At 45.6% G+C, this 14,341-nt stretch overlaps 2 protein-coding genes, 1 non-coding gene and 1 pseudogene across 3 annotated transcripts in view; 3 read left to right on the top strand and 1 right to left on the bottom strand.

Moving 5' to 3' along the window:
* Window positions 1-242: 242 nt before the first annotated feature.
* On the top strand, window positions 243-3,422 carry LOC119350929 (annotated as a pseudogene).
* A 557-nt stretch (window positions 3,423-3,979) lies between these two features.
* LOC119360374 (epsin-1-like) lies at window positions 3,980-5,242 on the top strand. Its single transcript, XM_037626060.1, has 2 exons — window positions 3,980-4,122; window positions 4,207-5,242. The coding sequence occupies exons 1-2, from the start codon at window positions 4,016-4,018 to the stop codon at window positions 5,018-5,020; spliced, it is 921 nt and encodes a 306-aa protein (XP_037481957.1). The 5' UTR covers window positions 3,980-4,015; the 3' UTR covers window positions 5,021-5,242.
* A 5,507-nt stretch (window positions 5,243-10,749) lies between these two features.
* TRNAE-CUC lies at window positions 10,750-10,822 on the bottom strand. Its single transcript has one exon. It is a non-coding gene; the product is annotated as a tRNA-Glu (tRNA).
* Window positions 10,823-11,164: 342 nt separating this feature from the next.
* The window catches only part of LOC119362153 (ribonuclease II, chloroplastic/mitochondrial-like), a 9,118-nt gene continuing 5,941 nt past the window's right edge, over window positions 11,165-14,341 (top strand). Inside the window, exons 1-5 of the mRNA XM_037627355.1 lie at window positions 11,165-11,373; window positions 12,915-13,074; window positions 13,577-13,690; window positions 13,765-13,842; window positions 13,921-14,049. Of these exons, the coding sequence (XP_037483252.1) occupies window positions 11,165-11,373; window positions 12,915-13,074; window positions 13,577-13,690; window positions 13,765-13,842; window positions 13,921-14,049 (690 nt within the window). The remainder of the gene's footprint in view (window positions 11,374-12,914; window positions 13,075-13,576; window positions 13,691-13,764; window positions 13,843-13,920; window positions 14,050-14,341) is intronic.

Here is a 14,341-nt window from a genome sequence, read left to right on the forward strand (position 1 = left end):
CTTTGCCTACTAGCGGCACTAGCAGACGGCGAAAACGCTTTGAAGGCAAATGGCTAAGGGAGGAAACAGTGGGTGATTTGGTGGCAACGGCATGGGAACACTCACCCCCAAATACACCGATCTTGGCAAGACTTGCAGCAGTACATGATGAGCTGCATGAGTGGGACAAAAATGTACTCAAGGCTCCTCGTAAGAGAATCAGGGACCTGACGAAATAGGTTGACCGTATATTAGCTAGACCAATGGATGAGCATACTACTCAGCGCCAACATGAAATAACAACGCAGTTGGAACTTGCGTTGGAACAGGAAGAAGTGTACTATATGCAGCGGAGTAGGAGTGATTTCCTTAAGTATGGGGACCGCAATACAGCGTATTTCCAGCACAGTGCATCAACTAGGCGCAAGAAAAATATAATTGTGAAGCTAAAAGATGCAACTGACGTTCTTAGAGAAGGAAATGAGGAGATCAAGCCTCTGATACAATCTTATTTTAACGAACTCTTCACATCAGAGGTCTTGGGGACTGATGAAACCTTGCTAGAAAGAGTTACACCACGGGTCACTCAGGTGATGAATGATACTTTGCTCAAACCATATACGGCAGAGGAAGTTCGAAAGGCTATGTTTAGTATTGGCGATTTCAAGGCCCCAGGTACTGACGGGCTGCATGCAGTTTTTTATAAAAAGTTTTGGTCTGTCGTGGGTGATAAGGTGACAGAAGAGGTTCTGAACGCCCTCAATAGCCGTGTTATACCGGAGGGGTGGAATGATACAGGAGTGGTGTTGATACCAAAAGTTGATTGCCCTGAGCTTATTTCCCAGTTTAGGCCAATAAGTCTTTGTAACGTCGTCTATAAGGTAATCTCTAATGTGCTATCTAATAGATTGAAAGTATTATTACCAGATATTATCTCTCCGACCCAAAGTGCCTTTGTGTCGGGGAGATTGATTACAGATAATGTACTAGTGGCTTATGAGTGTTTCCACGCGATTAAGAAAAAGAGACAAGGAAAGAGTGGCTTGTGTGCGGTGAAGCTCGATATGCATATGGCCTATGATCGTGTCGAATGGAATTTTCTCCGAGATATGATGACCAGATTGGGCTTCCATAGTTCATGGGTGGAGATGATTATGGCTTGTGTTACTTATGTTAATTACATAATGTGGTTCAATGGAGATGAAACAGAGGCATTCACTCCTACAAGGGGGCTCAGGCAGGGAGACCCCTTGTTTCCTTATTTATTCTTAATCTGTGCTGAAGGGTTATCCAGTCTATTAGCGCACGGAGAGTTGATCGGTGGTATCCAAGGGATTAAGGTGTGCCGTAGTGCACCATCAGTTTCACCCTTGTTATTTGTTGATGATTCCCTTATTCTGATGAGGGCGGATACGTTGAATGCCACGTCACTCAGAAATGCTCTAAACATGTACTGTGCTAGCTCAGGACAACTGGTTAGCGATGCAAAATCCATTGTGTTCTTCAGTCTCAATACTTCAGTGGAAGTGCGAGCGGATATCTGTTCACAACTTAATATTGTCTCAGAGGCGATTTCGGATAAGTACTTGGGGTTACCGTCAAAAGTTGGAATTGACCGAAGTGACAATTTTCAACATCTAGTTGATAGAGTTTGTGCACTTATTAATGGGTGGATCTCAAAAATATTATCAATCAGCGGGAAAGAAACTCTTTTGAAGGCGGTGGCATAGGCTACCCCGGTTTATGCCATGTCGGTTTTTAACATCCTGAAGAATTTTTGTAAGGCTATCTGTGATGCTATTGCTAGATATTGGTGGGGTAACACGCAAGAAAAAAAGAAGATTCACTGGAAGGCGTGGTGGAAGATGTGCATTCCTAAGAAAGAGGGAGGTATGGGCTTTCGTGATTTACATTGTTTTAACAAAGCTATGCTAGCGAAGCAGTGTTGGAGGCTACTATCCGATCCAGACTCTCTATGTGCCCAAGTACTACGGACGAAATATTATCCGGATGGGGACTTGATGAATGCATCTTTGAAAAAAAGGTTCATCGTATACTTGGCAGAGTATCATGGCGGGTATGAAAACCTTCAAGCTAGGGGCGATTTGGCGACCAGGGAATGGTGCTTCAATTGATATTTGGTCTGACCAGTGGATACCACAAGCCATGACCGCAAGGTAATGACCCCTAGGGGGCTATGTTTGTTACAGAAAGTCCAGGACTTGATTGATCCAATTTCTGGAAATTGGGATGAGCAGCTCGTGCGTGAAAACTTCTGGCCGGTTGATGCAGAGAGGATATTGCAAATTCCGTTGTCATCTCATGGACAATCAGACTTCATCTCATGGCATTTTTCGAAGTCAGGTTGCTTTACTATCCGCTCAGCGTATCATATTACATGGAAAAATGAATATAGGACACGAGCTCGGTTGGACTCGGGAGGAGGCAGAATTGATCCACATCCTGTGTGGAAGTCTCTTTGGGGAAGAACTGTCCCTCCTAAAGTACATGTGTTCAACTGGCGGGTGTTACATGGGATCGTTCCGTGCTACTGCACATTAACAGATCGTCATATGAAGTCCCCTGTAATATGCCCAGTTTGTCGAACTACCCCTGAGGATCTCCGCCATATGTTGTTTACATGTGACAGATCCAAGAAGGTGTGGGAGGAACTCGGTTTGAAACCTACCATTGAAAATGTTGTAGCACAAGAGAGGTCAGGTTCAGTTATTTTAGAAAAGCTTCTCTGTTCGGACCTCGAGGGAGAAGCAAGGATCCCGATTGCAAATGGAGTTGAGATGATTATGGTAGCAGCTTGGTATCTTTGGTGGGATCGTCGAAAAATTAGCCACGACGAGAAGTGTGGCACCCCGGTCCGTACATCAATGAGTATACGGGGCATCGTTGCTAATGCTCTCGCTATGAAACCAGGGGTAAAGGACAGAAAAGTGAGGTGGGAGAGGCCTACTATGGGGGCCTTAAAGCTTAATGTGGATGCAAGTTACCATGCTGATGAAGGATCAGGAGCAACGGGAGCCGTAATTCGGGATTGTACGGGCGCTTTTATTGCAGGATGTTGTTATTATAAACAACATGCTATGGATGCACCATCCATGGAGGCTCTTGCTCTACTTGATGGCTTACGCCTAGCTGACAATCTGGGCATTTCAACTCTGGTAGTAGAGTCTGACTCACTAGAGATTGTCCAAGCTATCCTTGACCCATCAGATTACCGTGCTTCAGCGGCGGTTGTTACTGATGACTGTCAAAAGTTATTGACTGCGTTCGGCAGGGCGACTGTTGTTCATTGTGCTCGGGAAGGTAATGCGGCAGCACATGGGCTTGCTCGGGCTAGTTACAGAGGAAATTTTTCTGAAGAGTGGCGAGATAAACCTCCTGATTTCTTGCTCCCCTTCCTTGTAACTGATATGATTATTGTTTAATAAAGGTTGCCAAATCTCAAAAAAAAAAAAGCTAACCATGTTCCGCCCGGCTTGGTGAATTTGGTAATGAACGATTGTGATAACTCAATTGGTTAATTAATATATGAGGTGGTATTCAATTCTTTTTTGAAAAAAAAGCGACGCTTACTTGAATTCGCTATCTGAGTCATGAATTCGCCTAAACTGTAGGAAACGGAACAAATGTTTTTCTCAGGCACAGTGCACTGAAGAAACAAAAATATGCCGGCTGAACCGATTAAAGTGAGGTACAGTACTAAATATGGCTATTGTTGGCAAGCACGCAGAATTTGACCACAGCTTTTCCCTTGGGTAATCGATCCAGTACATTCTGCAGTTTGGTAAGCATGCATGCAGACGGTAGGATTGAGGTGGAGATGGAGGGCTGTGCAAAAACCCCGGCCGCGAGAACGACGAGCCACGCCTCCTCTCTCCGCTTGTTCCTCTCCGCCAACCATTCACCAGTACAATCCTCTCCACCTCTCATTCTTCCGCCATTTCCCTCTCTCTCTTGTATAATCAATCAAGGAGTGGTCTGCTAGGTGACCGAGCTAGGCAGCAGTCCGGCGAAGGCGATGGCCGCGTTGTTCACGGCGAAGCTAGGGCGTCAGGCGTCCGGGTACCTGCAGGACAAGTACAAGCAGGCGAGGCTGGCCCTCGGCGACGTAACTCCGGCAGAGCTGTAAGTTTATTCATTCGCATTGCATAATTGCATTTGCATCTATGTATAACTCAACTCATGGTGAATGCATGAATTCGGCCGTAGGGCTGTGCAGGAGGCGACCAACGACGACGCGTGCGTCCCGGACGCCAAGACGCTGGCGTCCATCGCGGAGGCGGCCTTCGACATCGACGACTACTGGCGGATCGCCAACGTGCTCCACCGCCGCCTCGGCTGCGTCCACGACTGGAAGGAGTGGCGGCCGGTCTACAAGGCGCTCGTCGTCCTCGAGTTCCTCCTCACCCACGGCCCCGAGGAGCTCCCCGGGGACTTCCTCCCGGACATGCAGGCCCTGCGCGACCTCCGCGGCTTCACCTACACCGACGACAAGGGCTTCGACTGGGGCGCCTCCATGCAGCGCCGCGCCGACAGCGTCGTCGGCCTCCTCACCGACGCCGACCGCCTCAAGGACGCGCGCCAGAGGGTCCGCTCCCTGTCCTTCTCCCACGACGGCGGCGCCGGCAGCCCCACCTCCTCCGTTGCCTCCTCGGGCTCCTCCCGGGCCTCCCACGGCACCTGGTCCTTCGCCTCCTCCTCGCCGCACTACTCCGATAGCCCCACCTTCGTCTGCCTCTGCGGCCCCAACGTCGACTACCGCCATGACAAGAAGTTCGACGCCTACACCGCCGACGACAAGCGTGATCTCGTCGACGACCAGGAGGTCGACGACTACCCTACTCCGCACAGCCAAGGAAGCTGGCTCGAGGAATCGGCCTCCTTGTCCGGCTCCCCGGTCAGCTGCGGCAGCGCCAGAAGCGCCGGCGGTGGCAGGAGAGCGTCCGGCTTCAATAGCTTGTCTCAGCCTGAGAGAAGGAACAGCAGCAAGAAGCTCCAGCGCCAGCTTTCCTTGCACTATTAATTAATTTTAGTTGCCTTATTCATTCATCGTTCATCCATCATTTTGTTGCTGAAAGAAGTGTATTGATTCTTTGTTTTGCTTACTAGATTCCACCCGCTGCGCTAGCTGCTGGTGCAAGTACCTCAATCACCTCAAAATTTAGCAGATTTGTAATATCGTTTTCATTAGCCATTAGTCTCTATGTTGAAAGAGTTTCTGTTGAAGAAATAGCTAGGCCTACAACTTTTCCCATGTCTTTTTGTTTGATGTCGATCTTGATTTTTTTTTTGGAGTATTTGATGTCTTGATGTTGGAAACCTTATTTTGAGATTTGAAGGATGGCATTTGCTAACATGGTTTTTCTAACAACAAACACATCTTTAATGGAAAAAACATAATCTACTAGTAGGGATGAAATGTAGTGTCGGTCATTTAATTCACAAGAGAACTACTCCCTCCGTCCCATAATACTAGTAAGCATGCACGTGTAACACACGTATAATCATAGAAAAATACGAGATACCATGCAAATCACTATCTAACAATAGCACACTTACAAAAAGTTGGACCATCTCAAGGTTTTCTTCTAGCTCTGCACCAATACTTTTTACTGAAAAAGAATCATACACGCCTACCTACGTATTGTATGACATAGCCATAAATCTGTCTTAAAATGATACCATGAATCTAGTGAATCCACAATGAATCTTTCAACTGAACTAAATCCACGACAAGAATTATTGGACGGAGGAAGTAATATTTGTACATGCTTTGGGATTGTGAAATGGAATAATGATAAGTTAATCTTAAGGCCCATAAAAATATAAGAACAAAAATTACCTACAATATATAGTAAGACAACAGTCAACTAAAATTTGATTGTAGAACTGTAGGATGTTGGTTTATTACCAATAAAATTCATTGCTGATTAGTAGGTCAAGTTTCCTCTGAAGGATAACAATAATGGCCGCATGATCTTGAGGAGCATCAACATGATTGCAGCGTACCTAATGCTCAACCCCTGAATCTTCCTTCAACTATTGCCAACGATTCAGTTTATCCACATGCACCGTGAAACTCGATCAATTGAACAAAAGCTATAATGTAAACAAATTAATGTAACATTTTCTAAGTCTGTCCTCTTATTTAGCATACTAAATTTTCCTTTCTCTAAAAGAACAATTTCATACACAATATGTACACAAAAGGAAAACCAAAAAACTCCAGTTCATGACAAGTATTTAGCATACTAAAATTTTCCTTTCTCTAAAAGAACAATTTCATACACAATATGTACACAAAAGGAAAACCAAAAAACTCCAGTTCATGACAAGTATATAGTTTGGTAGATAGAAAGACTCTTACGACATGGATCATTAAATATTTTGTGGAAATATATGTATGTTTGTCCTTAAGTAGGTTAAACGTCTTTGCTCGGAGAAAATTAGAAGTACATAAGAAAAAATTTCAAGGGTTCTACATTCAACGGCTGCAAAAACTTCAGGTAGTACATGATATACATGGCATAAGTTTCTTTCAGATTTATCGCATACCCATAAATGCAAGCCAACCCAAACAGTGCCTTGCATGCATATACTGCAAGAGAGCATTAATCATGTGAGCGCATATAAATCAAGCTTGCCCGAACAAAACAGAAGGAAATCACTCGTAGAGAAATCAGATAACCATATGAAGTTATTAACTTCCACCTTCTCATCATTCAAATGCACCCTCTAGGAGCAGCAGTGGATAAACTGAATCGTTGCAAGCTAGTAACTAAAATAACCCCACAAACTACAATAAAAAATTGAATCCATGATAAGAAAAATCTAAACTGAATACCTTGTAGACCATGCCACATATGCTCAAAATAGATAAATGGATCAACGTGACAGTAGGTTAATATATTAGGGCAAGAATGAAGTGGGTATGTGGGGTAGAGCAATCAACGTGTTGGGTCAATAACTACAGGGAGTCAATCGCGGAGGAGGCGGCTGACCGGTGAACATTTACGATATTTTCTAGGCCACAAAAAGTGTCTGGGACCAATTAAGTCATTCCCAAAAACAAATATGAGGCGAACCTGATGGATCATCACCTCAATTTTTGCCACCACGTTGTATGTGATCCCCTAATTCGAGCGTGGTGGATTGGTGCAGACATTCCTCCAAGCCAACAAAAACTGCATTCAGTTTCAGTAAGGAGATACATGATTAAAGGAGTATCAAACACTCACCTCTATGTTTCAAGTAGAGGAAACAATTCCTTGGAGCTAGTGGTGCGTAAAAAATATTTTCTATATATTATAACTTGTACATGATGTTTCCTATCTCCAAACATTTATTGGCATGATCAACATAGCATAGCTATCAAGGATCAAGTATTTGCAATGTAAGCGGCAACATTCCACGAAGCTACGAAGCATTCAGTGAATTTGCATTGATTCTGAAGAGATAGTGAATTTGAATTTCTGCAACCTGCCAAATTTAACTATTTAAAAATGAGGTCACAATCAAAAAATGTTGTGCTAGTCAACCAAAAAGATTAATCATAGGATTGTGAGTCTATAGTGCAAAATTGGAAATAATAAGCAGTACACATCCCAATTTCAAATTCCTAGCAATGCTTTTCATGTAACATTTTCATAGAGTACATATGAGCCCATAAAGACATCTTACCATATGTCATGATTATTAACTATGAACAAGAAACTAAAACCAACCTTCTGACAAATACGGCATCGCCGCATTACAAACGATGGCCGAGCTAAAATTAAAAACATGAGAAAGTAAAAAATACATGTATGCTATTGGTAGTACCATCAATCCAGAACAAGATCATAATTTTTTTTCAAAAATATATACGGCCACAAAGAAAAAGAAAATGGTGAATGCTCTGTAGAACACGAAACATATGCTCAAAATAAAGATCCGAGCTAACAAGACATGGGTTGAATAGATCAAGGAAAAATCAGTTACACTCTTTGTTAGTGATATGGATATGTCTTAGTATATCGTTTTGTTAATTATTTGCAGGCCTATATATTTGCATGGAGTCCATGTCCAGCTTCTGACGGCATGTAAGTAGGCCAAATGAAATTGTCATGTGGAATGCAATGTATACAACTCACATGCATGCACATTGTATCCTTTCCCTTACCAGATTCTAAAATGGACTAAAGCATTAATAAGAATTCCTCTAGCTTACATTACTTTGGGCAATGGAGAGGGTTGTAGGTCGCTTCCTGTTGTATTCCATTATCTTCTGATCAGACACTTGGGCATCCCAATTTTGACCCCAATTCAGTTGTTCTCGCAGATTTTCACCTAGGGCATTTGCATTCCCATGATTAGGCGTGATTGTCAGGTCCTTAAATGGAGAACATTCTTCTGATCGTAATGGAGATGCAGGTGGATGATGATTATTCATCTGTGTGAAGGTAAATCCATGGGGAAGTGAAGAAATCAGTACATGCACATAATTGAGCATAAATACTCGCTCCTTATTGATGATGATTACTTACGAGAAAGGATATGGGTTTCCTTGGCGCTCCAATTGGTGAGGGATTTTTTGCAGAAAGAGCTCCATGGGCATGTCGTGGGAGGCATGGAGGGCCGTCGGCGACGTGCGCGGGTAGGCGTGGAGCGGACGCGCGCTGGGGGCGGCCGGGCGCGGGGGCGCGCAAGGCGGCATCTGGGACGGGGACTGGCGGGGGAGTAGGGGCGGCCGGACGGGCGCGGACGCCGGGGGAGGCCGGGCGCGGCGGGCACTGGTGGAGGAGTGTTGGCTGTGGTAGAGGAGCAAGGGCGGACGGGGAGCAGGGGCGACCGAGCGCGGAGCCAGGAGTGGGGCGGAGGGGCGGCTGGGCGCGTCGGATGCAGCGGGGCAGAGGAGGATTAAGCGGAGGGCGTGGGTTGCTGCGTGGAGGAAAGTTTAGTGGTTTAACCCTACACTAACCGCGTGGTTGATGCTAAACATTAAACATTGAGATGATTTTGATCGTTAGATCTCTCCATTAGACGGTTGAGATGTATTGGTTCTCCGCCCTCTCGTGCTTTTATAGGGGTAGTAGATAAAAGCGTTTTTTTTACACTAGTGTAGTGTAAAAAACAGTCGTTCTTATATTATGGGACGGAGGAAGTATTTCATAAAATTTCAGGTATGGCAAAACCTGCACAAAACTAACAGTGGACAACAATGGAACAACCTACTGCTCCCACAAAAAAGAAGAGCACAACCAATTAAAAACCTCCGCCATTTTACATGATTTGAACATGAAGGCACAAAAAAGGGAGATCAATTGTTGTAGAAAATAAGTTGGTAGATGATAAGAGCATCTCCAACATCAACCCTATTTTAGGGCATAACCATTTATTGGGCTTTTGGATCCGCTCCAACAACTGCCCTTGCTGCAAAATTTTGCAAAACGTTTTTGGGCATCCCAAAAAAGGGCAACGTCGGCTGCGTATTTGCGGTAGTCTCTAAAAACAACTAAGAAAAATAAATGAACTCACCCTCTAGTCAACATCTCGGGCATCTTTGATCCCTACATCACGGCGGATCCGGAGGTCTTAGAAGGAGGAGCTCAGCGGCATAGAAGAAGGGTAGAAATGGATATGTGTAGTTGTCGCTTCGCTCTGCATCTTTCTTTTGGTCTATTGGGGTAAGGAGAAAAGGAATGGATGACGTGAGCACGTGCGAGATGAGTGGGTCAGATCGCGGCACGCGTAACATGCACCTGGATGAATGCTTCTTGCCTGAGAGTGCCACGCCATCCGTGCTTGGAGATTCGAATCATAAGCTTGTTGGCATTTTTGAGAAGGGCTGCCCTCCTAACGCAAATAAGAATTCGAATCATAAGCTTGTCGATGCAAAGTGTGCGCTACTATATTAGCATCACGTGGGCAGTGTTGGAATGAAACCAACCAAATCTGAAGGCCTTATGAAAGCAGTCGGCTACAATTTTAAAATGAAACCAAACCAACTCTAAATGTCTTGTGAAACAGTCGGCTAGAATCACCGCGAATCGACTCTAGATCCCGACTATACCATCGCATGCTCAAACGAGTCTTGGCTCAACAATCACCGGAGAGCATCCCAAGATTATAAATCACTTCGAGGCCCCGTTGTAATAGAAAAGGAATGGATGACGTGAGCATGTGCGAGATGAGTGGGTCAGATCGCAGCACGCGTAACATGCACCTGGATGAATGCTTCTTGCCTGAGAGTGCCACGCCATCCGTGCTCGGAGATTCGAATCATAAGCTTGTTGGCATTTTTGAGAAGGGCTGCCCTCCTAACGCAAATAAGAATTCGAATCATAAGCTTGTCGATGCAAAGTGTGCGCTACTATATTAGCATCACGTGGGCAGTGTTGGAATGAAACCAACCAGATCTGAAGGCCTTATGGAAGCAGTCGGCTACAATTTTAAAGTGAAACCAAACCGACTCTAAATGTCTTGTGAAACAGTCGGCTAGAACCACCGCGAATCGACTCTAGATCCCGACTATACCATCGCATGCTTAAACGAGTCTTGGCTCAACAATCACCGGAGAGCATTCCAAGATTATAAATCACTTCGAGGCCCCGTTGTAATAGAAAAGGAGAACTGAATCTGTGGTGTCTTCCCCCCTTAATTCATTGATCGATCGTTAAGTTTGCAGTGACGTAACTTCAAAAAAAAGTTTGCAGTGACGTGCAATTTCAGAGACAGGAAGCAAACAGGGTGGGTGACAAAAAGGCCAAAAAATTCCGTCGCCGGGACTTGAACCCGGGTCTCTCGGGTGAGAGCCGAGTATCCTAACCACCTAGACTACGACGGATTTTTTTTCTCTCCCAGTAACAAAATTTCAAAGTGAGTACTCTCGGCCTTAATAATCGCTTGGTCACCAGCCTTGACGGATCGGGCCGAAACGCTGCGCTGCGCTCGAAATCATCACCCACTAACCAGTGCCGGCCCATGCATCCCCGCCACGAGAGGCCCAGGCCCAGTCCGCCACAGCAGCAGCCTCGCCCTCGCCTTCCTCCCTCCACTCGCGTGCGGAACCGCTCTCTCCTCTCTTATCGCCAAAATCCCCGGCCGGAGCAGCGGCAGCGGCGAGCGAGGCTCACCGGCGCCCCCCTCCCTCCCTCCCTCCCTCCCTCGACCGCGGGCGCGCGCGCATATGCGGCCATCGCCCATGGCGGCGAGGGCGGCGAGCGGGTGCTCCTCGGCGGCGCTGGCCTTCTTCCGCCTCCGCCCGCTCGCCCGCGCCGCCCGCCTGGCCCCCGCGGGCCGCTCCGCGTTCGGCGCCACTGCCGCCTGCCGGGGCCGCCTCGTCGACTCCGTCCTCCAGGAGCTCCGGTCCCGCAGGCGGGTCCGGGTCTCCGCAAGGTAATGCCCCCTTTCGCATTGTAAGAGCTCAGCTGTCTGCCCTCCTGCCTCGCCGCCGTCGCCCGTTCCTAGCAATCCCTCCGCGGACGCACGTACGCCTACCTTTGCGCAGCCTCCACGCTGCGCCGTCCCGCCCGGCCGCTGCGAGCCGCTCGTGTGCCGATGCCTGTGCTATGCTGCCACTGCCCACGGCAGATTTTGCTGGTTCGCTGCCTGTACCAAATCGAACATGGAATCAGGGTATCGAACTTTAACCTCGCTCTCATGAATTCATGATCATAGTTCGAACAACGGCTTGGCTTGTGAGTAAGATGAAGCAATTGTTCTAGGTACATTTGCTTTATGCAATTTGCTCTGCAGTACATTACATAAGGAGATTTAGTCGTGGAATTGTACTAGGACAGTGTAGTGGTCTCCAAAACCATTTCCTGTGGGAAATGCACTGCCACGCTGTCTGTTGGAAATGGTACAAGGACTTTAGCTAAATTCACATCGGCAATATGGATGTTCCCTTTTTTCATCGAATTGTGGAATGAGAAAATTGTAGAATGTATACCGTCACCATTGGCAAGAGCATTACATGACAACACAGCCACGATTGTGCGTCAACCCACCCCCACCGGATGCACACTACAGGATCACACTTGCTAGATTACCTCCACGGCTCCACCTACAATCTTCCACTAGCGGCACCCATCCTTAATCTTGCCCATGGTTAAGCTGGAAGGGCCTTGTTCTTGAACCCACACACCTGTTCCTTTAGCACCAGACAGAATGGAGGGTGCACAGGTTCACCAAAATGCAGCCCTTCCTGAGTGTAGTTGAGACAGTGTTGTTTGGCACCAATCCACTGCTCGAGAATCGTCACGTTAGGGCCAAGGGCGAGGTGTTGGAACCCGAGCCATTGCAGGGACAGGAACCAAATTTCTCTGGCATAGATGCACGGCCAGTCTTGAGAGCACAATGGGCACACTCACTGGTGACGGAGCCCCCTCCTAGCTAGACGGACGATCAGACGTCCAGCTGCGGTTCATCAGGAAAGCCACACAAAAAACATAATCTTCCACAGCTCATGGCACGTCGCCTACCAGAGGTCAACTGCAGCACCGCCTGAACAGCAAGGCGGCCACACAGGTCTCTGACCCAACAGTTCCCATCTCGCGCCGCAGCGACCGAGCAGGAAATCACTGTAGGCTTGATGAAGCCAAGGAATTTGCACGCACCTTTCAATTTTAGGTTCTCACAGGTTTATGTTGGGTTTCATCTCTAGCCTACCCCAACTTGCTTGGGACAAAAGGCTTTGTTGTTGTGATGATAATTGCGTAGGTCAATGCAATGAAGCTTACTACTGGCTTCAGATAGTCTTGCCCAGTCCTTTAAGAGAGACAAAGGTTGTGGGTGTACTGTATTGGGTCGGCTCCCTCCTGTGTATTGGAGTCGATCAAACATGATTGTGATTACTTACGTCCATGATTAATATATGCTGGTTTAAAAAAAGACAGCAATGAAGCTTACAGTTGGGATTCTGTCTTGTTCTTCAGGACAGGATTGCAGGGCACAAAGGAACTGTCGGATAGTAAGATAGAGAAGAGAACAATACAAAAAGGATTGCTGCTTGAATTTCACAAAGATTCTGAGAGATCCTTGCTCGCTGTTGTCGAAAGGCCTGATGGGAAGAAAAACTGGGTAGTCACTGACCAGGTATTTAAAGAGGGATAACTAGCCTGTCCAATAGAATACTCAGTGCCTGGTGAATTCATTTCCAAGGATATATTTGTACACTTTTCACAGATGAAAAGACATTACGGATCGATAATTCAACCTAGAGCCCGGGCTCAGATGAGCCTGGTGAACAGTACCTCGATTTGAAATAGAAAAAGTTCAAAAATTTCCAATTTTTTGTTGTGGTGCAAGATGCTTCTGTGCGTGAACTTCGTGCAAAATTTTGTGAAGTTTGGACATTCGAGAAGCTTGTGGCAAAAAAGAAAAAAATCAGGTGTGAACAGTGAGATTTTCAAAAGTTTCTCAGACATCCGAAATTTGTCTTTTTTGCCACGAGCTCCTTGAATGTCCAAACTTTGCAGAGTTCACGCACAGGAGCATCTTGCACCACAAAAAAATTGGAATTTTTTGAACTTTTCTATTTCAAATCACGGTACTGTTCATGATTCTCTTGTGATTTAGCTGCTGATTTTTTGTGCAGAATGGTATCTTATCTTCTATAAAGCCCCAGCAGGTGACATATGTTGTACCTGGTACCATGGATTTTGATTGTTCAAGAATAGCTGAATTTCTCGAGAAAGCGCAGGATCTCTTGGTGAGAAACGTTGCACGAGTTGTAAGTGTACTACATATAATGTGCATCGTGACTGATAATATGGTTTGCTACAGGACCCTACTATCTTGGAATGTGCCTGGATGGAGCTTTCTGAGAAGGACAAATCAGTAACTGTTGAGGAGTTTGCCGATGTAAGAGGTTCATTAGATTTGTTATTCTGTGTCTTTCTTTGTTCAAATCATCAAATGTGACACTTGTGATTTTCTCAGATAGTTTATGGCAGCAAGGAGTCTCTGGAAAGCTACTGTGCACACTTTTTGTTGTCACGGGATATTGTGTATTTTGTGAAGGTGGAGAGCAGAGGTTCTTCCATATACCAGCCTCGCCCATCTTCTCAGGTATATTTTCTAAATATATGTGTGATATATATATATATATATATATATATATATATATATATATATATATATATAGGGAAAATCCATCCTACCACCCGGTGGTAGTTACCCCATATGTCTCATATACTACCATGTGGTACTATATATACTACTTTAGCATTTTAAATATATTCATATACTATATCTAAGATATTTCAAAGTAAGTTACATGAAAAAATTACATATGAACTCATAGTTTTTTTATATTTGTGAAATACGTACATATTTCAACGTAAAAAAGAGCATACTCAAA

Source organism: Triticum dicoccoides, chromosome 1A, assembly GCF_002162155.2.
Source record: "Triticum dicoccoides isolate Atlit2015 ecotype Zavitan chromosome 1A, WEW_v2.0, whole genome shotgun sequence".
NCBI lineage: Eukaryota > Viridiplantae > Streptophyta > Magnoliopsida > Poales > Poaceae > Triticum > Triticum dicoccoides.